The following is a 27,907-nucleotide window of genomic DNA, read 5'->3' on the forward strand; positions in this document are numbered from 1 at the left end:
TGTCAGGAGATTTCTGTAGACACCTATTTTCTGTCCCGCTTTGATGATGTGTTCTTCCGCGGGAAAACCAAAAAATAAACAGAGATGATAGCGGCTGTGTTTAATAAGAAAGTGTCAATAGTAAGTACCGTACAATCCGTTTCATTTTTTCTGAAATATTTATATGCCAATATTTTTATGCCATTGATGCATTTTGGAGTTGTATTTAAATAAGTCAGTTAGATTTGCATACTACAGTACTTGATCATCACTCCGTTATTTTACGAAAACTGTCTTCCTTAATTTTCACCTCTTGGAAATGTTCTTTGAATAATAATAATAATAACAAAACACGACTTCGTCCATTTAACAATGAAAGGACAGCATTTCCATGTGTCTGATAGAGACTGAAAGGGTTTTAATAAAGCTTTATGAAGTATTTTAACAAAAAGATTTAGTTAGGACTCCTGTGTTTTTACATGTGTATCTCAGCTGTACAAGCATACGTAATACGTTGTACAAAATGTGTTAATTAAATGTTTTCTTCTAGATAACACTGAATAAAATGTATTAGGAATGCCGTTAAAATAACTGGAAGCCCGTTAAATAAGAATGTTTGCAGAGTTTATTGTAAGTATTTTTTGTTTGGTTTATTTTACCTTTTATGAAGACACTGTTTTACTTATTTCATGGTACCTGCTTATTTAAATTATAATTTATAAATAAAACTCCGAAAATCAATGAATGAGGGGGACAATATTGTAGGAAGGGGCAGCAATACTATTGATCTTACTCCTGTAGCACAAGTGACCCCTAAGTCAAAGTCAAATGAGGAAGGGTCTATGGGGCCGTGGGAGTTAAATGGTAGATCATGTAAGGGATATGTACAACAAATAATAGCAATGCTGGTAGTAGTATAATAATAATAATAATAATAATAATAATAATAGTGTTATTTTTTACTTTACATTTAAAGTGTTATTGTTAACTTGTCATTACAGCACTTCCCATTTACAGTGTTATTGTTAACCTATCATTTTAGCACCTTGTGTCACCTGGTGGCCAATTATTGCACATTATTTGAAATTACCAAGTTTACCCCATTTATGAAGAAGCCTCTACAGATAATGCTAAGTTTAAATATAATGAGATGCTGTATTGAACTTCTATGAAATGCATTGGTAACAGGCACTGTACACTCACCAGAAGACAAAGAAGGCAAAGACATGGCAAGATGGAGTTTTAAAGATAAGCTTTGATGGAAATAAGGTACAATAATAATAATAATAATAATAATAATAATAATAATAATAATATAAAAAGTTTCATGCATTAATTATCAAAATATTTGGCATACAACTAGTTTATTATGCAGCGAAGGTCACATTCCAAATTCTAACTTAAAGCTTAACTCATTCGCATGTATAGACATATTGGCGCTATTTTTCTTACAGCTTTTTGCATTAGTGGAATTGCACACTGGAGTGAAAAAAAAAAAAAAAAAAAATGGTGCCAACAAGTATTTAGACCACTGGTTTGTGAAAACTCTGCATATACCTCTCTAAAAAAAGAAACCCAAAGATTAAGATCAACCACTAGGGGGCACTCTATCAACTAACAGCTGTTTTTTTAACACTGGTTCATGCTGAAGCTGACAAAGTATTTGTGATAAGTTGTTAGTTAAAACAACAATATACATATGGCTTCATAATGTGGTCGGGGAAAGAAACAGGTACAGTTGCAGGTTTTTAACATTGTTCCCCCAAAAGTCTAATCACAATTGGATCTTGTCAGACAAACCACCTTCTAGTTTTAACTAACCATAGTATTAAAAAAAAAAAAAAAAGTGTGTTCTTTCTTTTAGTAAAAAAAACAACAAAACAAACAAAAAAATAAATAAAACAGAACATCTTTGTTGGTACGTGCCATGCAATGTAGAATTAACCTAACTGTTCGTAGTTAAATGGCATACATAGTTGACTCATTTAATAAAAGATGTAATTTACCTGTGACAGTGGTTATGCTTCAAGTCACAACTTTGTATTCTTTATTTTTCTCCCACTAATGTGTTGTTACAAACATTATTTAATATGCCACATTTGTATGTTATGTTTAGAAACCAATGGAAATCGCTTGCTTATATAAATTTTAAAAAAGGGGGGCACTATTCTACATAAACTGAAATGTTTTAAATCTAGGCAACATTATTTGACGAGAAAGGACAGAAACTGGATGCTGTGTACCTCAGAGGTCGAAAGGTAAAATGATTTACTTGGTAATAATTAAGCATTAAATATTATTTATAGGGATGTAAAAATCCATTGTATGTTTCTCTTTTTACATGATAAACTATATTGTAATGGTACGAATTGCTTGTATTGTTGTACAAGAGCAAAAACACAAAGCTCATTGTAGTTCACCAAATGGTTCTTGAATGAAGAATAAGTGTGTTTTATAGTTGGTATGAATACATACTCTCCATATCTCAGTCAGATTTTGCCTTTTAACAAAATAGCCCGTCATTAAATGATTATTTAATCTTATGCATCATACAACTGGACCTACACATGTATCATGTCACCCCTAATTATTTACTGTACAATACATATTCTGTGAGATTTGGCTGAAAATGATTAATTTTCCGAGCTCTCATTGATTATACTATTACTATATTGCGTGACTGTTAAGGTAAAACCAGGCGATGATTTGGAAAGTGACAGATATTTGATCACGGTGGAGGAAGAGAAAGTGACTGAGAACAGCTCCCCTGACCAGCATGGGCCCAAAGAGATTTCTAAACAAAATGGAAGGCTCTATCCTCCAGTAACTATGAGGCAAAATCTACCTGTGGGATTGAAAAGAAAATATCCTGTAAGTACCATTTTAAACTAGACCTTGTTACTTATACTATGCTATCGCTTTATTTCAGCAAGCAGCGTGCACTTTTTTACATGGCACGTGGGATTTGTTTTGCTATGACATTTAATGTGATACCTGTCTTGGCAGTCACCATTGCAGAACACGATTTAGGACATAAGGAAGAAACATCCCATCCCAGTCATTCTGCATTGGAAGTAAATTGTCATATTTGGGGTGTCAATGCACTTGTGATGTTTTGCCTAACTGAAAAGGGTACAATTTTCTAGTCTGAGATACTAAAAAGTTAAGTAAACAAGATCTGATTGGGGTAATTGTCCCTTCCCTAGTTGTTTGTTATGTTTATTTTTGAAAAAGGGTTGATTATTCAGGGTGCTAAGATATTTATATATTTAGCTGATAAAAAGAGAAACAGGTGTCCCACTCTCAAACACCACAAATCAGTTAGGGTGTCTTTATTTTTTCTATCTGTAAACCCAGCCATTTATTGGAACTGATACCGACTATACAAAGGTGTCAAATATACTTCCTTTGGCTCTCACTGGAAAAAAATGTTTCCTCTTCATTAACATTCTAACACAATCTAAAATATTTTCAGGGATACCGGGGTCCACAACAAATTCAGAAGAAACCAGCAACTGAGGAAAATGAAGTATCAAGTCTCAAATTTCAGCATAACATCTCATCGAATTTATTGCATAACACATCACCTTTGTTTTCTATCAAAACTCCTACTACTTTAGCCACAGGTTTTCATGACAATACCTTTAGTGCTAATGTAAAACCTGAGCAATTGGAGCAGAATCTCTCAGTCCTCTCCTTACCTGCACCCACAGTTGTGTCTTTACATCAAAAAACAAACAATAAACAGAGACACTCAGTTTATACTGAATCTAGACACCAACCATCTAATGACTTATCAGACCAAGACAACACTACAGGAGTTATCCAAATAACAGATGGAAACTATCAGCCCACCCATGCAATATCTAAAGGCATAAGAAGCAAAGCACAGATTTTAGCACTACTTAGATCCAACGCATCAAATGTTACAGCTTTGGAAACATCTAATACTGGCCAACACCAGCCTTTAAAAGATACATCTGGTCCTGCAGCGTTTTGTAATCAAAACAATCGACTGCTAGCTCAGGATACCCGCTCAACTGATTTGGACCAAGTGACACAGAAAACTACAAATACCATTGTTACAAGCAGTTTGAATGACACAAGCTGCTGGAATTCTGATTTTCTAGAAGTCTCAACTGAACAGGAATATGAAGGAAATGACCAAGAAAACATTAAGCAAGGTGAACAAAAGCCATCTTGCGATCTCATTAGTCACAATGACAATACTCTTGTTCAGACTCCTGCCCAGTCTTTAACAGAGAATAGATTTAAACAATCAGAGGGTTATTATAATGCAATTCCACATAGAAGTCGTTGGGAATCATTTTTGCCAGACAAGAAACAAGACAATGAGGAATGCTTCTCTCCAGATCATGAACCTTTGGGAAATGACATGCCTGTTTTTCAAACCTCAGCTCCACCACCTCTTGATCATCCTCTGGAGGACTCAGCGGAACTGGTTGCAATAGATCTCATTGAGAAAAACATGTGTCCTACCCAAGGGCACTCGTACAATAATAAGAATGAGAATGTATTCGCACAAGATAATAAATCAGAGAAGCCAGTCCTTGTGGAAATATCAGAATTGCAAGGCACTAAGTCTAAAGAGTGTTTTGAAGGTGTGTCAAGTTCATCTACATCTTACAGTCCAGGTAAGGAAGACTTCCCTTGTCTAAACTTCAGTTTTCTGGATGACTTTGACCTGGATAATATGAAAGAAGATGAAGTGCAGGAAAGTTTGCCTTGTAGCATGTTAGCCGATGGAGATGGAGGATCTAATTCTCAAGAATTTGTAGAGAAGAGGTCAGTGGTAATAGAGGAAAAGGTTCTGTCTGATCCATATAAATGGGTTGACGATGTGTCTGTAGGGGATGAGGTTAGATTGGTTAGTAATGTCATTATGAGTGACTGTCATGCAAAAAATACAGTTGGTCTGAGAGAGCCACTGGTTCTACCACCTACATCTGCCACAGTTGCTGAAATCGCAAGGCATTCATTGGATTTTAACAATTCAGAAGTGAAGTGCCATGAAAGTGAAGAAAATGAAAGACTTTCTCAACATTTTGAGAACATTGCTGTCGCCACCGATGAGTTCAGCACATGCCTTAAAGCAGACAGTCAGGTGATAAGTGGGCAAGATGGTCCATATAAAAAGGATATTCATCCATCCCAAGAAAATAATGGAGAAGAGGATATCTATGATATAGGTATTGAAGACTGGCCTGCAAACTGGAGTGATGTGGAGCAACATTACAAAAACTCAGTGGACCAAGCAGCGACTTTAGATAGGCTTTCTGCCTCACCTAGCACCCCACGTGGGGATTTACAGACTCCTAAGATTCAAGAAAACACAATGGATATATATTGGAACGAAGCTGACATCAACAACTACTCTACTTCAATTCAAAATTCCCATGAAGAAAGGAGTCATTTAGCTATAGTTAATAAAACTGAAAGACCTCCAGAATACATGCTGCAGAAACTGTCGTCTTGTTTACAGGAACAATTTTCAGATCAGCCAGGTGAAATGAGGGAACCTTTAATAACCAAATCAGTTTTAAAACATCCAGAATATAAGGGCAGCAGTGGGACTGGATACAATGCTAATGCTTCCCAAAAGCGCTCTCTTCATGGACATGATCACCTTTCACTTCTAAAAACTCTTTCTGAACACAGCACTGCATTGGAGAGCCTAGAAATGTTCAGATCTCCAGATGAAGAGTTCAGGATTCAAAGGCAAATCAAGGAACAGTTATGCAGCTCTGTTATGATTGATGCAGGTAAAGATAACATTTTAGTCTTGGCCAAATAGATTAAAGTTACCAGTACTTTTTAATTAACTGTTTACATTTTCTTAATATTGAATTTCTTTCCTTTTAATGTCCATAATATTTATGTTCTGTAAGATTTTCTTATGTTCTCTGAGATGGTTAATTGCCATGCTTACTAACTATTGCAGAAGAAATGCTTCTGATAGAAAAGTGAAATGCAGAAGCACACTAGCTTTGCACAGGGGTCCATATACAGCGCAGTGCTCCTATATGAGTACTTTCACTAGCAATGTTTGCTGCAATATTTAGTATGGTAAGTGTGGCAGAAACAACAATAGAAGATCATACAACAACATTACTGTTATTAAAATAAACATTAGGAAAAACACCATACAATAAGTAACCATGCAAGTGAAGTAAGCATGTTTCCTTTAGCATTAATGTTTCTTTGCTTATTTGTTTGTTTTTAAATCTCAAGTTTAAGATTAAATGTAAGTTGATTATTACTTTACCCATCAAGATATGGATGAAATATTACAATTGAAAGAGATGCTATAAATATAGTAATGTGTGAAAGTTAAGAGATATGTCAGTCACTTGTTCTTTTCTCAGGTGAGACACAGGAATTGACTCAAATGACACAAAAATTGTCTCCATTTCATGAAGCACCTGCAGAAAAGGTTAATGCTTTCTTATTTCTCTAATTATTTCCTTTAAAATCACATTGTAATTTTTTTTTTTTAACTAAATGTATAATTAATTATATTAGACTAATCAAAGGTAAAATAGTAATTTACACAACTCTGCAAATAATTAATTGTATCTGGTGTTTGAGAGATAACAGGCTAGCTTTTGTTTAAGTGGGAAGTTTGCTTAATTAAATAAAAACATAATGTTTAAAACTTAGAAATAAAGAGCTCTTTTTAAGATAGGGTTGATAACTGCTGTATCAATTTTAGCAGGGTTCGAATTATGGTTTTACTAGTTTATATGAAAAAAGCCATGTGTGCAATATAACAAGATAGATTGTTTTCTTTGTCAATTAGCATATGCTTGTGTTGCATGAGGAAAGCAGTATGAGTGACTGGAATACAGCATGTAACTCAAGAATGCAAACTAAGCCCTTGCAAGTGAGTCTATATGAGCACAATGTTTTTCTTTCAAAGGCTAGGTTTCCTGAAAAGTAAGAACAAATATACCTATGTATTGTGAGTAGCACCAATGTCTAGTGTGGATGGTCTTCCAAAATAAACAAGGCTGAAGTATGAATACATTTCTAGGAAAGAGATCGAGGCAGTTTGTATTGCATTGTTTAAATCACTGGAACAAGATGTAAAGGATAGACTAATGTTATTGCAATATGATAATTGTAATGCCTGAATAACCAGAGCCCCTTTACGAAAGTGATCTTTTAATGTATTGCCATGCAGCTAGCTGAGTTTAGAGGGCACCAGGTAATGGGATCTGCAGCTAGTGACATAGTGATCAGGATGCCACAGGATCCCTTTGAGTCTGAGGAAGAGGGCTATTGTAGAGTCTCTGATGAGGATCAGTTTATATTATCACCATTGTCATGCAGAAGTCCTTCCCCCAATGATTTTTTTAAGGTAATGATGAATTCAAAGAAAATAATCTAATCATATCTAAGATATGCATAATTACCCAACAATATCAATCACATGAAATGTATGTCCCAACTCACATGTTTAAGCAGACAATTAGGTACTGAAAAATGAAAACAAAACACTTTTAATAATAATATTAATAGTGATAATACTACTAATAATAATAATAATAATTTTTTTTGTTTATTTTTAAAGTTTTGTTGAATATCTAGTTTGTGTATATCCCCAACAGTAGTTTTAGCTGCAGGAGCCAAAAGGGCATGATTTGAATCTGTTTTCCAAGAAATTGAGAATGGAGGACATAGATTTGGTCATTTGAGTTGCATTCTTTTTTATTTAGTTTTGTATTAAATTGTACGAATCCTCCTCATTCTATTATGAAAGTATATTCTTATAATATATGTCTGTTTGTTATTAAGTTCACAGGTTCTCAAGAAGTGGAATTTTGCTCTGAAGAAGGCTGGGACAATAATGCGAGTATTAGTTTTGCTGGGAACACCAGTTACCCAAGTAAGAAATAGCCAGTTTTACACATTTATTTTGATGAATTATTTCAAGAGTGTCAACATTCTTTTAATGTTGTGTGCATTTTTTTAATTTTTTTTTTTTTTTTAGGAATAGGAGAGTTGATTCCACAGTCAAAAGCCCCAAGCTGGCTTTCTTGTTCTGCAGACTCTGATTTTGAATCAACACAGTGGTCATCTTGGGAACCATCCAAGGTCTGTAGTGCAATTCATCTTTAGTGTAAAATGGCAAATAATAAAGATGTACTACAAAAATTATACCCGTGTTCAGTGATTTCAGCAACACGTTTCTGTTCTGTTTTCATGATATGCACAATGGGTTTATAAGAGCCGTATTATGCAATGTGTTTAACAACTGTAAAGAACACCCATAAAAGACTCCCATTAAATGTGAACAAGGAATCGACACACAACGTTACTGTAGTTCTGCAGCTTTGTAGGGACAGTTTGTCTGAAGGCTGATAGCAACAATACTTTTTAAATACATGTTAATAAAACCTAATGGATATTTCATTTTTGTATAGATCATGTCACCAGCACAGATGGTGCCTTCACTGAGTCCAGAACCAGGGTCTTTGTTTGGGTTACTCTGCTCTTATGAAGAGGGTCAAGGGCAAGTAGCCTATGATTCTTTAATCGAAAGAGCACCATTGAGCATTGCAGGGTCCAACATGGGTCAGTATTTTTTAATTTTTTAATTAAATTAGTCTTAATGTTAAAATAACCTGTTGTTTTAAAATAATCCCTAATGTTCAATGTTTCTGGATTTTAAATCCATAATCCAAATTCTGCTAATGTGTTTAAAAACCTTTTAGGTAGGTAATCTTTTAGAAGAATAGGTGCACACTTCCATAGCACTGGGAGAAAAAGTATGTGTCTGCTTGTTTACAGTGGGGTTCTACTTCTCGGGCAGAGGTATGCAGAGCTCGAGTGATTTGCTGTCAAGGTCATAAATTGGGTTTAGTGTCTATATACACATATTCAATTCAGTTCAGTTTGACAGTTTTGATACTAGTTGATAAATGTCTAAAGATTAAAGCTACAAAATCATGTTCAACAACACTAAATTATTATTCCTTCTGTTGGCCTCCAGTTTGTGTATATCCCCAACGTAATAGTTTTAGCTGCAGGAGCTGAAAAGTCATGATTTGAATATTTTTTGTTAAAAGCTACATTAAGCTAAGAAATAGGGAATTGGGATATACTTCTAGATACAACATTGAAAATGAGCTTTATCGCTAAAAAGGGATTGTTGCTTTTTACAGGTAGCGTGTCAACAGGTTCAAGAATCAATAGGGATGCTGGAACCAATTCTGCGTTCAGACCGAGAACCCCGATAGTCACTGCTCCATTGGCAGCGAGTAGTGCTGAAGTACCTCCCGACTCGGATGTCTTTTCAGATGTAAATGAGTGCAACGAGGTTGAACAGCACTCTGAAATTTCCTCCTTGAACAGCTTCCACAAGTACTCACCTAGCCTTTCTCTGGGCAGAGTCAGGCCTGGGGACATAAAAAGCAAAAACGCCTTCTGCAAAGAGACCATTGAAGCAAGTACACAGGAACCTACATTGTCAACAATACGCAGTGTGACTTCCCAGGACAGACAAAGTAAATGGCTGAAGTATCAAAACACTTCCCCATCTGATCGAATTGCTCAAAACAGAGGTGAATGGTGTGGAACGGCACAGGATGAGAGTGGGGAGAGAAAGGAGGCTGTGATGCAGAAAAGCGCTGCTGAGGATTGTCTTAACATCCACCGGATAAAAGAGACACTCGTTAAACAGCAGAGACCTGCTAACGGACAAGGTGTAATTGAAGGGAATCGCATCCATTCCCTAAATTCAGGCCCCACTTACCCAGACTATAAGCAGCAGGGTACTTCAAGAGCACAGAGGGGGCCCAGTGTTTCTCGAGATTGTCAGGTTTGAGGCTTCCCACTAACTCTTAAACTTTCCTCCAAGTTATGCAATAACAATTTTCCGTTTAGAATTCTCAGTGAAAGGTGTGCAAATCTACCGTAAACCTTTAACAGCAAAGCTAATAAAACCTCACTAACATTAATGCATTTTGAGTTTGTAAAACCTTGCCACAAATGTTGTTTCATTTTGACGGTTAACTGAAAAATTCTAAACTTTTAAATGTAACATTTCTAAAGTATCTATTTGCAGATTGATATCATAAGTTATAAAGACAGAGTAGAATAATCACTTACTGGTACTATAAGCATGATACCTAGGCCTGTGGATTTTGTTGAGAGGCTGTAAAGCATTTAGACAACAGTAAACTGCCCTTGTACAATAATGGTGAAGTGATTGTTTTCATTCTTGTAAAACAATATGTGGTGATGTTTACTTATTGTAGAACATCGCTGTTGCTGAGTTATCCTTTCCCCGAGAAAGTGCTGTGAAAGATGTCAGTCTTCCGAAGAGAGAGATTCATATACCAGTTGTCTTTCAGTCACATGCCCATTACAAACAAGTATTTACAGCAGCACTGACAGGTACGAATCAGTTAAAACAAGACATTAGACTGATCACAGTAAAATAATCTCATTGTTTTTGCACACTTTGTCAATTCTGTTGCCTATTATCTATGTGTTCGATATACTAGTACTGTAATATCTTAGATGTAGAGCACTGCTCTACCATTCGCAATAATCATTGAGTGCGTTGATATTAATAATATAGTGCACTCTTAATCACTCTAAATTTTGAAAGCAATAGTTTGTATCATACAGTATCTCAGGAAGTATTGACAAAAAATGTGAAAGGTATCAATAGCAACCATGGGGAATTTGTTAGGTGATAATTAGAAGAGGATGGGATGAAAGGTGGCTGATCAGTGGAAACCCCTTTTTTTGGCAGCTGGATTCAGAAATGTGTACCCTCTGTATAAGTAAACTGTATTGTTCAGTAATTTAATCAGTGACTAATGGTTTTCACTTATTTTTAGAACACCTCAATATCCTGCTGTTTGACCTCTCCCAGAGTCTTCACAGAGCTTTGTCAAAAGTCGATATATCCTCATATACCTCGGTGAAACCAGGCAGAGAGAACAAGCAGGACAGCTTGGTTCCTTTCTGTCAGCACCAGCAGCCTTCCAAACTGGTCATGGTAAAGAAGGAGGGTAAGAACAAGGTAAACTGGAGCCTTGAACATACATTGACTACATTTAATTTTACGTTTGGGAGTGATGGAAGCAGTGGTGAAAAACCAGAGCATAGAGTACTGCTCAAACTTTTTCAACACTGAACTGACTGCCATTACCTCCAGTAAACGTATATCCCTAAATAGTCAAGAACTGCTTAATGTATCATTATCAGAAATATTGTGTAAAATATTACATTTATACAATTTAACTTTTGTTTTTTAACAAATAGATTTGTTACCCTAAATGTTAGATTTACACTCATCCATTTAATCCCAGATATAACAGCAACATCATCTTTTGTTAGTGTGGAACTAACTAGTTCTAGAAAACATTTTCTAGCATTATTTTAACGTGAAAACAATTTTGGTCTGAGAAACTTGAACATTGCTTGAAAATGTCACATTTGACAAGTTGCTTCAACAGTTGTCAGAACAAAGTTGTCTGGGGGGATATTCAGAAAACCTTTGTTGTTCAAGCTTGATATAAATATTGTGTTCCTCTTGTAGGGTAGATTCTTCTACACTTGCGATGCTTCTAACCAAGATAAGTGCAGTTTTTTTAAATGGTTCGATGAGGTGAAACCAGGCAGTTCATTGAAAGTTGGAGAGTCACAGGATAAAATGATTCTGTCCGATGTGAACAGTATGTCAGCCTACATCAGAAGCCAGCATATACCATTGTATAGCCAGTGCCATCTTATGGTGAGGTAAGGGTTTATTTATTTTTTTAAAAAGAGCTTATACAGTTAAAATATTACATTCCTATTATTAGAAGTGCATTCAGTTTAGATGACTAAATCATCCTTAAGATAAAGGAATTTAAATTATTCTATATTTTAATGGAAAGGTAAAAATAAATATGCAAATTTAGTTATTTCTTATACAATAAAAAATGCAATACAAATTTAAACAGCGCTTTTAGTGAACACCTCATTGTTTCACAGATTAAAGCAGCAACAAAAAAATAGTTTTGTAACCAATACAGATTTACTATCTAATAAAATCAGGGAGGGTTCCACAGATATAGAGCTTGAAAACTAAAGTCGTATCTGCCTACAGTTTTCAGACGAACACATGGCAAAGTAAGTAGTCCAGCATTAGTAGTATGAAGTTTGCAAGCCAAGTACATAGGGAGCCAGATAATTTACAGTCCATTTTGTTAAAAGCCAATGTTACAGAATGGTAGTCCATGGAGACTGGTCAGGTAAAATGTCTTTATTAAAGGAAGATATGTGCAGCTGAGTTCATAACCAATTGCAGTTTCTGTGTGGAAGATTTAAATTAACCTGCAAGAAGGGAATTACAATAACATCTGAGACAGTCTGCAGAAAACTTCCTAACTGGTAATATGCTGATTTACAAGCTGCTCTAATGTGCTGCTCTTTTCACATCCAGCGAATGTAAACAGGGAACCAAGAAAAGCCACTGAAACCGTTTGGTTCAAAGAATATTTCCTAAATGACATAATTGAATGGCAAAATATTTTATGTTTGAGAAGCTCAGGGGACCATATGTCATCTTTTTTGTAGGAAATCCTTTGATTTTCAAAGAAAGCAGTTCTACAAAGGAAAATTAAAAAATCATAGACGTGACGTTTCAGAATTGACTGAAGAAGCGAAACCCAGACTTTATCTCAGGCTAAGCAGGAAAGAGACCTCCTCAAGTTACAGCAAAGGTAAATGTTTAAACAGACAGAGTCTCAAAATCCATGGTGTGTAAAACGGTTACACTTCATAAACACATGAATATTCTGAAGCCGGTCTGCCAAGATATAGCTTAAGTTCTGATGATTACACTGGATATATAAGTTTGTATGTTTTAAATCACAAGTCTAAAAATGACATTACTATAAGTGAAGTAGAGGGAAAGCAATCACTATCTAAACTGAATTTATTTCTCATTTTGTATTACACAGTGCAGTACTGGCATGCTGAATTGAGCTGTAAGGATTACCAGACAATGAGAAAACTCCTTGTATGTCTAGTATTCTTCCTTAGAAACCAGCTAGTGCCTTGCCACCCACTTTGCTGTACATCGCAACATGTCATCACAGCTGCATGTGTTTGTTGAAGTGGAATGTGACAGACATGCTTAATGCATATGTTAACTATATAATAACAATGCACATACTTAATCACTTATTTAAACATTGATGCACCTCACACTGAGCATAGCTGTCTAGATAATTGACTGTAACCACATCTTCAGAAAACAAACATTTTTCTATGTTGTTGTTGGGGTTGGATGGCACTGGCATACTTGAAACCATCAGCCAGTGTTAGTGAGATTTTTTCCACAGTTTTATCACTGTGGACATTACTGCAGCGATAATAACCACTCGGGGCCACACTGGCAGTAGCTATCTGTGAGTTTACAAACAATACACTGTTATTATTAGAACTGTTAAAACTTAGTTAAAGGTGTGTTTACTTGTTTTTTTTTTAAGCTAGTTTGCATAGGGATTGTTGGTTATTATAATGTTTGGGTCACTGCAACAGATTAATAGATTATTAAATTTTTGCTTCAGATGCATTTTTATATGAAAATTATTTTAACACTGGTGGAAGATAATACAATTGACTTTCTTCTACTGTTGCAGATGATCTCTGGGTTGTATCAAAAACACTGTTGTTTGACCCCTTGGACACGTTTATTGGCTATAGCGCTTTCTTTGGACCATCCTCAAGCAATGAATTGGAGATTGTGCCTCTAAAAGGATACTTTCCATCAAACTGGCCCTCAGACAGTAAGCATTTAGACAAAGGTTTCCATATAAAAAATACATAAACTAGCAGACTTGGTATGCAATTTGTTTTATTTTTTAAATATTTTTTTTTAATTTTTATTTTTTTAAACGATGCACTGTGGGTTTGTAGCAGGTTGATTTAATAAAAGTATGTTTGCCTTTGATTTTTGTTTCTACAGTGGTTGTTCATGCATTGCATGTTTGTAATGCCAGCACTGAACTCGCAGCCCTAAGAAACCTGCAAGAACACTTTAACCCAGCCTCACTACCTCTTATACCACGCTTATTAAAAATGTAAGTTTCAGTGGAAGGCTGATGTGCACCGAGCATCAAACTATTGTTTGATTTAGAGCAATGTCTGAACGGTAGAGAGGCATAAAAAGAAATGCTTCAAAGCTCTCAAAAATGTATCCCTTGGGTGAGTAAAAGACAGGAGAGGATATCTAAAAGCAGCTAGCTGGGTGTATTACTTAAATCTTACAAATGACACGGATGTATCTCATGAATGGGCACAAGTGAGGTATGAATCAAATGGTTTGTATTGTTCTCTTATAACAGACTGAAGTTGACACACAAAAGGGTATCAACAGAACAAAACTGAGAAATTGTGCTAGTAAATCATGTTCTTGGTATATTGCATAGTAGATGTTAAAATGCACTATTTTCAACTGAATCTATACAGTACATTTAAATCTAAAGACTAAAACTAAAAATGATGACTCGCAGAAGAAATCTCCTGACGGTCATTAGCATAAATTGAAGTATAGTGCTGTGATTTTAACAGGAGTGTGGCAGGAAATGGCGGTGACGGTGACGTCCGGCCAGAAGGCGCAAAAAAAAACCAGACAGGCAGGTAAAGCAGTTTAAAGGCGTGACGTGCGCTGTTTATTAAATAGCACAAATAAATAAAATATTTAAACAAAACAAGCTCGAAAACAAAATAATAACAAAAACTTAGGTAAGGCTGGGCAATCTCCTTCAGTGGTCTTTTAAGTTTCATTTTCGTTTTAAATCACCTCTCTCCTGTCGCTCCCCAGTTTCTATTTTGAACACACCACATGGAGTGCAGAGAGCTGCAGGTATTTATGTAGGTGACCAACTCCCGATTAGCAAAAATCTTCTGCACAAGTTTTAATTATTAACGTGGATGGGTTTCCCATCCACGCTGCAACGAAATACAAAAACAACCACACAACTATCTTGTTCTATTTACACCTACAAAAATAAACAAAACACACGGCGGTTCGCCGTCATACATACAAATATATAAACAAATAAATAACTTGTAATACAAATACAGTACATGGGCGGAGGGGGCAACCCCCTGTCAAAAATAAATACTGAACAGGGCTGGTCTGCCTGTTACAAGGAGTTAACAGGATCCTGCCCTAGATATGTGTACTGTTTGAATGGGTGGGATTTAATACATGAAAGTTTAATGCCACAGTTTAAGCTAGATTTTGAAAACTCAAGAGGACAAGTACTTGCAGTGGTAGATTCAATTATATTAACAATTATACTATCATTTAAATTTGCCTGCTGTTTAATGATTACAGATGAACCTGCTTTATATCTTGATTGCCGTGCAGGCATAATTCGTGATATAAAGCGGGTCATGATATAAAGAGAGTTTCATGTTTGCCTATGACCACATTAGGAGTGCAAGAAATAAAGAAAGGAAACTAACAGTGAATTAAAGAGCAGTGTTTTAATACTGTACATTTAGTCGTTCTTTACATTTAAATAAATGCATACAGTTTACTACAGGACAAATACGTTTTGTATCATTAACTGGAACGAAACAGTTTATGTCTATCTAAAAAAGGCATGAATTCTCGACCTGATGAGAGCTATCAATTAGGCATTGCAGTTGATGTTTTTTTGTGTGTGCATATGACTATATTTGGTGACGTTGGTGTTTTGTAACTGAACTGTATCCCGTTAAGACCGACCATGCAGCATGTGACAGGCTGCACAAAATGTCAGTTTATCAGCCAAGATGATTATTGGTTATTAGTTGCGTTGGAAATTAATTCTGTCCTCTGGTTACTTTTAGTAAAGCCGGCCACGCAGCATTTGACAGGCTGCACAAAACGTGACAAGAAGCCGGTTTGTGAGATGATATTAAGAGAGTTAATTTCTCAAAGAACCTATGGTGCATGATGAATGGTTTTTGAAAAATCGTGTTAGTAAACGGTGTATGACATTAAGCGAGGTGATGTAAAATGTGTTTGTCTGTATTTAATAAATTCATTTTTTATAAAACCACTTCTCTCTCTTTTTCAGGCCAGATGCCAATAACAGTGCAGATCAGCTGTGCAGACAGAGGAGAGGATTTGTGCCTCCTGCCATCACTACTCGTCCTGCCGAGAGTTCTGGACTCCTGAGTTCGGGTAGAGCACCAGATCTGGCCGCGGAGATGATAGACAGCTACCATTTAAACACAGACCAAGCAGCCGCTCTCTATCAGATTGCCAAGATGATGGAAGGGAGTAACAATCCAGACAATTGCAGTGGGCAGGACTTGCTGCCTATAACAATTGTACATGGTAAGTATTTATGACGGGTAATCACAAGTGTTTACCGTTTCTGATCATAAAATATGTAAATATTGAAAAAGTTAACTTGTGACAGGCGTATACTATGTACTGCCAACAAGGCCTAACCATCAAAGAAGGTTTTAGATATATATCAATCAAATTTTGGAAGAGCAGTGTATATTGTAATAATGAATTAAAGCAAAAAAGCCATCCTGCATGATACCAATAATGGCACATTACCCCAGAAAACTTTCCCACACCCCAAACTAAACCTTTAATATAATTAAATGGTTGCTGGGACAAAATGCTAACTCTCACTTACATTAAAAATAATAATAATAAAGAATAAATAAATAAGGAGCATAATGATAATTAATTTGACTCAACCTGAATCAGTCAGTATTTTACAATTAGTTCGGAAATAACTTTATATGCTTTTCACACCAAACAATTAACATGCAGTATGGAATTACTTGATTGTAGTACCAAAATTGTATTTTTATTACATTTCCTAATACATTTTTTCTTTCCTTACCCAATGGATTTACTATAAACTTTGTAGGTGACTATTTCTGAAATTTGCTGTTGTTGTTTGCATTAGGAGTCTTTGGAGCTGGGAAGAGTTACTTGCTGGCAGTGATTGTTCTCTTCCTGGTGCGTCTCTTTGCTGAAATCAAGGCTGCTGATGGCCCAAGACGGACTTCGTGGAAACTTCTCATCTCTTCCTCTACTAACGTAGCTGTTGACAGAGTACTTCTTGGGTTTGTATTGTCATACCATCAACAAATCTTAACATTGAATTGATGCTGGAAACTACCTAAAACATATATAAGTAAATCTCAATACCAAAGTATAATTTGGTTATCTCAGGAAGGTGAGATTTAACCTCTAATTTGTAAGAGCCCAGACATAATAATTCCCTTCTGTTTTGAAATGTGTTCCTTTGCAGTTCAAAATTGTATATGTCAACCAAACTACAACTATTTTCGCTATGGCAAAATGCACATGATCTGCTGTCTTGCCCATTGAGAATTGGCTTGCAGCTTTTCAAGGGTGCCATTTGAGTTACAAATGAATCCATCGTATGAGAAACAGTCCATTAACACAAATGTTTGTCCTACATATTGTGTTTCTAATGTCCTACGTGTATCGTTCATGAAACATTTATTGATATATGTTTGGTTGCTGTGTGATAAAATTATGGCACTGTTCCTACCATACAAAGAATTGTTGAATTGTAAATATAAGCTGCATTTTTAATACGGCACTTAGTGTGTGTTATGCCAATTATAGTGGCTTGACTGTATCCCATTGTAGGAGATGGCAGGTCACAAGAAACCTTTAATGCCAGTTTGATGAAAACATAAGGCCCTACATTAAAACAGTTTAAATGCCATAGATGTGACACAATACAAACAATTAGTGTGAAGAACACTCAAGACTCAATTTCTGATTGAAAAAACTCTAGCAGATGTGACAGTGTTTGGGAGTAATTGCAAGTGACAAAAGGCAGTTTACATGTTCGAGGGGTAAGAATAAATTGTAACGCCACAGAGAAAAGGGGGATTTGCCACCCTATACCTCTATAGTAGTAGATCCCCTCTGTAAATGTTACAACACTGAAATTGAATAAGCTATATTGCAGTTAATCGGCCAACTGCTTTTGCAAAACTTCAAGATCCTAACATAATCCTGAGGATGTTATTTAACTATTAAGATTTCAATTATTATTATTATTTTTTTTATTTTTTTTAGAAATCCCTGATTATTGAAATGAGAGTTAAAATAGAAGTGGAAAAACATATACATTTTTTAATGTATAAATATATTATTCTTCAAAAATGCTAGGTTCAAGTTAAGTCATTCTGTAAATACTAGGTAATGTGGTAATAAAATGATACCTGATAACTAGATTGTCATGGTTTATAGAGCTGCAGTATACCTCTGGGGCACGTGCTCAGGTTTTCATGCATACCCGCTTCTGAACTCCCTTCTCTGGCTCCATCTGGACCCTGTCACATCATGTAGTTACCATAAACACTTGCCTTCATTTAACTAAACAGGTGTACCCCTCAAGGGTCTTTCTATAGCCCAGACAAGCCCTTTGACTAAAGTATTTGATACTGGTACTTTAGTTGCAAAAAGAACCCATGCTACATCCTGACATATGTGCTGAATCCCCACTGTACTAAACCAATTTTATATTATTTAGTTTGTTTTAGATTAGGCATTAATATCTGATAACCATTTATACGTAAGAGTTGACTGTGATAGCAGTAAAGGGACACTTTTTAAAGTCTACATTTTGCTAATACTGAATTTCTTAGTATGCTGGTATGTGTGTTCTCTATGATCCTTTATAGTTCTTTCTGCTTATTATTTACCATGCTCACAAGCTATTGCAGCAAAATTTGCTACTCAGACTACTCAAGACAGATTGGTAGGAAGTGAGGTGGGGAAGCATATTAGTTAAACCCGTTGGTGAATCATGGTTCAATGAAGCCAGTGCAATGCTAATATTATTTTTCACCTCGCATCCTCACAGTCAGCCTTGAGTAGTCTATTCTGAAGCAATTTCTGCTGGAATATTTGTAATGCTGGCAATTAATGACCTAACATAAGACCTATCTACCTACTGGGTAATATTGAAATAAAAAAAGAATATTTCTACAGCTGAAGATTTTAAGCTTTTGTAACAGTAAAACACATGATTTAATGATCTATATACACAGCATCATTGCAGTCATATAACTTCCCCACAGAATTTGAATTTTGTATTTATTAACAGATGCTATAAAACTATTATTAGTTATTAGTTATTTCTTTTGAATATCTTAACACTGTAATATGAACTATTTCAGTCAGGTCCCTATAGTTGTTTTGAGTTGTGTTAATGAGAGAAGCTGGAACTTTCACTATGTAAAGGGTTAATCCGTGTATGGGCTAGGAATCACAAATGAGATGCAATAATTGTGTAACTGTACTATTGATGTTGTGGCTTTTTTTTTTTTTTTTTTTTTTTTCTTAGACCAGTTCTCTGACAATACTAGGGAAAAGGGAAGTCAAAGACCACATCTTTAAGTTGTTGTTTTATTTTTATTTGTTTATTTTATCCAGCCTTCTAGAACTTGGGTTTGATAGATTCATCAGAGTTGGAAGCGTAAGGAAAATTGCCAGACCTGTCTTACCACACAGGTAACTGAAGTGTTTTCAAGTGTTATTGTAGCACATTGCAGTTAAATGTTTGCTTTGAAACACATTCCTCTTTATATGTAAATACTGTGATGGCCACACATTTATTTTGTTTTCTTATTTGAAATGTCCACTAAAAATCCAGTTTTGAAGTTAGTTATTTGTTTTGAAAATACCAATAGTTTAGATATTCTAAACATTTTTATCCCGTAGTCAAACACACACTGTATAACACATTATACTCAGCAATGTTTATGATCATCAGCACGTCCTGTGTTTTCATCCACGTCAATGATCCCTCCTGCAACTCACTGATGTTAATTTAATGGCATTGTGCAGCTCTTTCGTTATTCATGCTAAAACACAATTTCAAAGCATACTCTGCTCTTCTGCTGCTGAGGAACCAAAACAGATGATTAGAACTGTGCAAGTGACTTTCAGGTCTGTTTACCCTGTTTACAGCTTGAGTGTCTCAGAATTTAAAACATTTGATGAACAAAAACAAAAAATCAGTTTGTTTTTTTGTTTTTTCTTGATGTAGATACAATAACAGTGTATGCAGACAAGCAGAATGCAATCTCTGCTACTCTGCACAAGTGCAGCTGAGAATCATTTGTCATATATCTAGTTTTATTCCCCATCTGACTTGTGACCCTGGATATGTCAATACAAAAATCAAAAGATGTGTGACTGTGTTGGAAATTAGGAACCTCAGAACCTGTAGTCACTGATCACGAAACTACATTGCATGGCACAACCACTCAGAAGATGGCCCCTGAACATTCTGATTTTCTATTAAAAACAAAACACTACTTTATAAATAAATCTTTAAAGATGTACTTTTTTTAAAATAACAATAAAAGCACTTTTTACAGGTTTGTAACCGCAGTGACACCTTGATTATCGGGCAGTACCTTGGTAGTTGACCTTGTCTGAACTGAAGGGCTCTTGCCTGTAGGTTCTACTGCTTAATATATCCCTGTGATACGTACAACAAAGGATACAGCAATGTCTACAGGGTGTTCTGTAAACCTAGTCCATTCATGCATTTCCTCTCATGGCAAGTACAGGCTATTGCAGGACAGTGGGTTCTAATGAGTTTGCTGGTCAGTAGTTAAGTGAATGTATATTAGCATAATCTACACCGACTAGTTCAATTTGTCAAGCTGTAGGACTTTAAAATGCTCATCGCTCACATGTGACTTCATGGCAGTCTCTGCAGGGCAATTATACAATAGGCTCCTAAATTTTTTTTTTTTTGCAAAAGTTATTGAGTGCATCATAATTAACTGTCTGTACTGTTTTAAACTAACATTTTTTAATTTTACATAGAAAACCCCATGCCATATCCTGATGAAACCTTCAAAGGACCTTCATTAGACATCTGTTTGTCTGTCTATGTGTCAAAGTATACAATTTTACACATGCATGTAGTAGATGTATGTCACGGTGATCTACTTTTTAATGTTACTGATGGCTCTAATTTTTCATTTACATCCATGGTGGGGGATGAGTGTCACTGACATGCTAGTTTTGTATTTACAGCTGTGATTGGGAGATGTTGCCAGCATACACAGAATGATTTTATTTGTAAAATACACTATCCTTTGCTTAGTCTGCATGCAGGGAGTGACAGTGAGCAGCTGCGGGAGCTGCAGACCCTTCTGCGAGGGGACCTGAGCAACATAGAGAAGGTTTATGTGAGGAAGAGTATTGAACAGCACAAACTGGGCAGAAACAAGGGGTTGCTAAAGGAGGTAAGGAAGATACAGCGATGATGCACTTGCCTTGCCTGTAAATATATGGCTACAGTAACTGTACGTTATTATACAGTGGAATCCTGGAGGCCTGTCCTCCCTCATTGTTGCATCAGTAACAACAAAGGGTTATTCTAAATGTTTAAATATTGCCATTGTGGTTTGGGTTAAAGGGTTCCACTGTATTAAGAAGCACTATAAAGGCATACAGACTTTCACAGTAGTTTGTGGCACAAACCAGTAGAAGAGAAAAAAAATGTCTGGCACTTTTTTTCCCATTATTTAAATCCAACAAATCTATTGTGTTTTTTTTATTTTTGTTTATATATATATATATATATATATATATATATATATATATATATATATATATATATATATATATATATATATATATATATAATAATATTAAGGTCCCGAGTCACAACTGAGTTCAAGTTAACTTAAACCCACATACATTTTCAATGATTCTTTATGGAATCCTTTTCTTCTTTGTGATTTACTTCGAACCGCAATCTGATTGATTTTTGAACGAATCAACTATTAACCCATTTACACCTACTCAGCCATGCAAAGTACAGTCACATTAGTATCAGATGATTGGCATATAAAACAGGACAGTGGGTCCTAATGGGTTAACTAGTAACTAGTTAAGTAAATATATGTGAACATAATGTAGGCTGACTGTGAGTCCATTTAGTTAAGCTGTAGGACCTTAAAATGTTCATCACTCACAAGTGAGTTCATGGCAGTCTCTGCAGCAATCACTGAAATAAACTCCTGAACAGCTTTCTGGCCAAAGTAGCAGGTGTCTGCACTGAGGTCAGCTATGGGATGTTAGCATCAGGGTTGGGTTTATACTAACGGTCTTTAAATGTTGTGGCAAGTTTGTTGTAAAAAGACCTTTTAGAGGTCTGTCCCCTGAAGCTATGGAAGTTGTGCCAGTCCCCGGTGTACAGTTTCTGTAACCTGGGATCTCTGCCAGCTATCTGAGACCTCTCTTCCCCACCAACTACCTTTCATGTGTTACAATTGCTATTTAGATCCACAACACCACAGGGTCAAGGGCCATCTATTATCATTGTTCAGCCATGTGTTTTGTGACCTCGAAAGTGCCCGATAAAAGGGTTGAGACTAAGACACGTGTTAAACCTTGTGCAAAGCTAGGCTTTGATATTTTTGTACTTCTAGGTAGTTCAAGCACAAATGTTCTGTTACACAAAGATCATACACAAATGGTATCGAGAATAAATTGTGTATAATGTCAGTAGAACTTTCAAATATTACTGGATAAAGTAGAAAATAAAATAGGGGCATCATGAGGCAATGTACTGCTGAACCCAGTTACCTGTAGTATCATATTTGACTGTGCAGAATGCACAGCCTTGAGTGCTCAGTTGTTAGTTTGTTGGCAGAGTAGAAACCAGACTTATCAGAGTATAAAAGCGCCTTGACGGTGGGAGCACAATTACTTGGAGCATCTGTGTCACAGACAGCAACTGAAAACAAGAAGTCAAGGACCACTGTGTTGTATGTCTTTAAAGAATGATGTGTTTCACAGTGTTTGGTGTGATTTGAATGTAAATTTATGTAGTGAGCAGACCAACTGGTGTTACAGCCAGAAACCCTTGTGGTCTCAATACAATCTTATTTAGTATAACACCATTAAATGAATTGATAACTATACTCTTCCCTAAGCTAACATACAGTGTTTTATAAATTACTAATTAATAGGACAATAAATTAATTGCAGTCCTATACATTTACTGAATTGTTAATGCTTCATGTATACAGCCAATAGGGAGATTACCACCCGCAGATTTATACATCCCTCTATATTATATACTTCAAAATGTGTGGTATAGAAGCTGATGTTATTGTTGTTCTTGTGCTTCTCATTATTCAGATACAAGTGGTAGGAGCCACCTGTGCAGCATGCACATTTCCTTGTATGAATAACCTGACATTCCCTGTGGTCCTTTTGGATGAGTGCAGTCAAATAACAGAGCCAGCCTCTCTGCAGCCTATTGCAAGGTTTGAACTAATTTCACAATTTTTTTGTGTCAAACCTGCAACGGCTGAACATTACGTTTTTACATTCGAATTTAACCAAAGAGATGTCTTGAACCTGTCTACACTACCACACATGCCTCTTGTCTGATTTGTCTACGTATACTGCACTAACAGGATGTATGTAGTTTCCAGAAGGAGCATGAGAGCAGTCCGATTACTTGCACTGGTACATGTGTCAGTCAAGAAGGATTTACCTCCCCTTAGACAGACAGCTGCCCGCCCCAGAGAACTCATTCTAGACATGAAACTAAGCCCATTCATCCCTAGCATGAATCTTCCACATGAATCGTCCCACTTTTTTATATTTGGCTGCTGTTACATTGCAACTTTGAGCCTAACATAACATAGTAATATGTACATTTCAATACATACTGCTACATCATCTCCTGTCATATGTGCTGTGAATTTAGTTATGTCAAATTATTTATAAGTCTTGTATGTTCAGCTATTGTATTTTGTACATTTATTTAACAACTGGCTTAGGGGAATGCATCTTACAATACAACACAACACTTGGTCATGGGGGGGGGGCTATTTGTTAAAACAAACTTGGACTACTGATTTGTAGCAGTGATGAATTGTGACATTTAATTGCACAATATATAATATAAAGCATTGTTAAAGTACAAAATCAAATTCAGCTGTACCTTAATGAGTCTGGTTCCCTTTGAAATATCAGGATTAAGATGCTTGCAGTGCTGATTGCTTACTTTCCCAGGTTTGGCTGTGAGAAGCTGGTACTTGTTGGTGATCCAAAGCAGCTGTCTCCCACCATCCAGGGATCTGAAGGTGCTCATGAAGCTGGAATGGAACAAACTCTGTTTGACCGCCTGTGTTTGATGGTAAGATTTTAAAGGCTCCTTAATTTATATTATTATTATTATTGTTGTTGTTGTTGTTGTTGTTGTTTTTTTTTTTTTTTTTTATTTTTATTTTTTTTTGTTAAAGGGATATAAACCTGTTCTCTTGAGAACTCAGTACAGATGCCATCCTGCAATCACTGCAATAGCCAACAAACTTTTCTATGATGGCGCTCTCATTGATGGTATCACAGATTCAGATCGAAGACCCCTGCTGGATTGGTTACCAACTCTATGTTTCTACAGTGTTAAAGGAACAGAGCAGGTACAACGGTTACCTCCTTTGTGTGAATCTGCATATCAATTGTAGATGTTCTGCACCAACTACTATATATAAAGAAATCAATTAACCAGGCAAAGCCCAAATATACCAGTTTGTAGTTATCCTTTCAAGGCCAAAACATATTATTAAGGCCAGAACACTAAATATGTACTAAAATAATATCTTATGGTAAGACACATATGTTTTATGTTCTTTGCAGATACAAAACGATGGCAGTTTTCACAATATTGAAGAAGCTGTCTTTACTCTTAAGCTTATCCAGAGTTTGATTGCCAGTGGAATAGAGGGGTCGATGATTGGGGTGATTACATTATACAAGTCTCAAATGTACAAGGTTAGTAAAACATGCTATGAACAGGCATTACTTATAAGACTATTAGTAAATACTGTTTGCACTGTATAAGTCATGCACTGGTTTCTTTTACACATTATCTGATTAATGCCAATTAGACAGTAAGTGTTGTCGTTTTTGTCTAGTGATGAAAAACACAAATAATTCTGATTTTTACACAGTGATGGACAACATAAACTATAATGTAGAATTCAAAAGTTTGTGCATTGTACTTAGCCCCTCTTAACAAAGTTCTAAGTTTGTGTGTATACTTGTTCGTTAAAGTTCTAAATGTTCCAAAACTTTTTTTACATGCTATTTGCAGATTTCTAACTTACTGCACAGCGATACATACTGTGACCACAGTGAGGTTAAAGATGTCCAGGTGTCCACAGTGGATGCTTTTCAAGGAGCAGAAAAGGAGATCATTGTTTTGTCCTGTGTTAGGACCAAACAAGTAGGGTTTATAGACTCTGAGAAGAGAATGAATGTGGCACTGACCAGAGGGAAGAGGCACCTGTTGATAGTGGGAAACCTGCACTGCCTTCGCAAGAACAAGCTGTGGGAAAGAGTGATTTGCCACTGTGAAGGTAATCCAAGCAACCAGACACTAAAGCATTAAAACATCTGTAAATGTTATCCTTGCTTGTTAAGGTGAAATCCTGTGCTCATTCAGGTGTTTGATGTAATGTTCAGGGTTTTTTTTCAAAAAACAACATAAAATACAAAAATGTTTTTAAATGTACGTCAACTCAAACATATGTAAGAAAACTCCATACAAATAAAATAAAAGCAGAGAACCGCTATTTTTTTTTTCTTTTTTTAAACTAAGATGGCTAGACACGTGAGCAAAGCCAGTTGCGCCATCTGTTGCTTTCATGAGCAACTAAACGCTTGCTAAAATTTGTTCTGATCATAGTTGTCTTCTGGGGTTAGAAGCAGTACTATTAGAACTTAATTGCGACAAGACAGTTGTTTTTTTGTATTATTGATTTATCATGTAAACTTTACCACTTTACACTTTTGTATGGTGCGTATTTCAATTACTAGGTAGAGACAGTGGATTAAAGCATTCTTACCAACTTGAGGGGCAGCTGGACAGCATCATGAAAGCTTACCTGGACAAGAAGAATGAAGAAAGGAGGAATACTAAAACAAAGAAGGGCCCCAAAACCTCAAAAAATGCTCAACCACAAAATGAGGTATATTGTGTTCGCAAATAACGCTTGATAATTACATGCATATTATGGAGATATTCTGAGTAGTGGATGTGATACAGGGAATTGTGGGTTATACCTATGCACATGCAGGCTACTATTAAGGACTTCAGAGTGCTGGTAATTGTCAATTGAGTATAAAACATGAATAAATAATGATGCCAAAAAACAAACTGAATAATCTAAATATAAACACTATAATTGTAGGTAACATCTGGTAGCCCAGTGGATCTAACAAGACGTTTACCAGAAACACAAGATCAAAATGAAAACAAAACCAGGTATTTGGTAATATTTAATTAACTACCATAGGTATATTCTACTATTTCACAAGTTTTTAATATAAAGGCATATTGATTTCCTATTCTAAATTACATATTAGATGTTTTACAGTCTGGACAGACACAATCTCTGCACTTGCAATGTTGATTGCAAAATAAACGTAAGTTGCATTTATTTGAAGATGGCATGATTAACAAATGGGGTATACCACGATATTTAGTGAGCAAAGGGTCTAACTCAGTATGCATTTTTTCTTCTGGCCCATTGGAAAGTAGTGTAAAAAGCCACAAAACTAAGATCCTAACGAAAGTCAGTTATTTCCCTGTTAAATGGCAACATGTCATCTAATTGCGTGCGTGCGTGCGTGCGTGCTAATGCAGGGGTGGCTAACCCTGGTCATGGAGAGCCACAATCCTGCAAGCTTTCTGGGTATCTTTAAATCATCTGTGGCTAAAGACCTGGAACAAATGTTGGTGTTGACCAATTAAGAAATTAATTGGTTCAATTAAGTGAGAGCTTGGGTGGAACGAAAACCAGAAGACCCTGCATCTCTCCAGGACCCAGGCTGGTCACCTCTGTACTAGTGGCAAATATGTAATTGTTGTGGGTTTTTTTTCTCTACAGTTTTTACTTGGAGAATGAGAAGAAAAAAAAACAACTGCAAATATGAAGAGATTTTTAACATTGGCAGCTGTGTGGAATCCCTGCCAGGTCTGGTCTGTGAAGAGGACCTTTGGGATGAAGATGTTTTTTTTTTTTTTTAACTTGAGGGGACTGCTATATGACTACCCACATCCAAGACATGTGTGTAACATTTAAGATTGGAACTGTACACAAAAGTCAGAAACTGATTTCTGCAGTGCTAGATGAGTACAAAATTTAAAATAAATAAATAAATAAATACAGAAGCTATGGATATTGGTAGGCTTTTGTTTTTGCCACTTCTGTCTTTGTTTTTATTATTTTTCAACAACCCTGTGTCTTAATCCACCTATCCTTTCTTGTGTTATAAATCCTGTATTCTTAATTTATACATTCTACTGCTTAGTGGTTTACCCATTTATGTTTGATATGATAATATACATGTAAATATTAAATAAAATTGTTTTTTATGTCGCTGTTAAATATTTAAAATTGTGTAAAATGTAAAAAGTTTTGACTTGTCTATGAAGCTGTAATACAAGGCAACATATTTAGCAATTGTGCATACATTACCAATATGGATACTATCTCTTCCTGACTACTGAGTAATGCAGGACTTTAACTCACCAGCAGCATATATTGCTTACTTAATATAGCTATACGCACCAGTGAAAGTAACCCTAAAGTCAATCCCCTACTGGTAATGGACAGACTACCCTTCTAATATAGTTATATGCATTATGTGGCCAGTAGATGGAGCAAAAGAATAGCTCAGGCTGTTCCTGCCCACAAAAACCCTTGCAATTAATGTCAATAAAATATTACAACAAAAATATCTAACGATATAGTAAACGTGTATATCAAAAATGGGAAAACACCATTTGCATAGCAAACTCAACAATAAACAAATGTTAGCTAAATTAAAACTTTTTTT

At 35.8% G+C, this 27,907-nt stretch overlaps 1 protein-coding gene across 1 annotated transcript; it reads left to right on the forward strand.

The window, feature by feature from the left end:
• The first annotated feature begins 533 nt into the window (after positions 1-533).
• LOC121326486 (protein ZGRF1-like) lies at positions 534-27,327 on the forward strand. The gene is made up of 29 exons (XM_041269771.1): positions 534-609; positions 1,168-1,248; positions 2,178-2,237; positions 2,668-2,850; positions 3,455-5,762; positions 6,366-6,433; positions 7,184-7,360; positions 7,798-7,888; positions 7,994-8,097; positions 8,427-8,577; positions 9,168-9,823; positions 10,263-10,401; positions 10,854-11,038; positions 11,558-11,757; positions 12,580-12,725; positions 13,650-13,796; positions 13,976-14,090; positions 16,083-16,345; positions 16,938-17,097; positions 19,454-19,531; positions 21,144-21,285; positions 23,192-23,319; positions 24,077-24,200; positions 24,307-24,483; positions 24,701-24,835; positions 25,158-25,422; positions 25,883-26,034; positions 26,257-26,330; positions 26,956-27,327. Exons 1-29 carry the CDS (start codon positions 592-594, stop codon positions 26,999-27,001), a joined length of 6,573 nt encoding a protein of 2,190 aa, XP_041125705.1. The 5' UTR covers positions 534-591; the 3' UTR covers positions 27,002-27,327.
• The last annotated feature ends 580 nt before the right edge of the window (positions 27,328-27,907 follow it).

The sequence above is a fragment of the Polyodon spathula genome, chromosome 2 (genome assembly GCF_017654505.1).
Source record: "Polyodon spathula isolate WHYD16114869_AA chromosome 2, ASM1765450v1, whole genome shotgun sequence".
NCBI classification, from domain to species: Eukaryota; Metazoa; Chordata; class Actinopteri; order Acipenseriformes; family Polyodontidae; genus Polyodon; species Polyodon spathula.

Excerpts from the sequence above, each read along its gene's own strand:
- LOC121326486 (XM_041269771.1), top strand. Across the intron at positions 11,039-11,557 it reads AGAAGGAGGGTAAGAACAAG|GGTAGATTCTTCTACACTTG; the intron begins GTAAACTGGAGC and ends TTCCTCTTGTAG. Across the intron at positions 23,320-24,076 it reads TCTCTGCAGCCTATTGCAAG|GTTTGGCTGTGAGAAGCTGG; the intron begins GTTTGAACTAAT and ends TTACTTTCCCAG.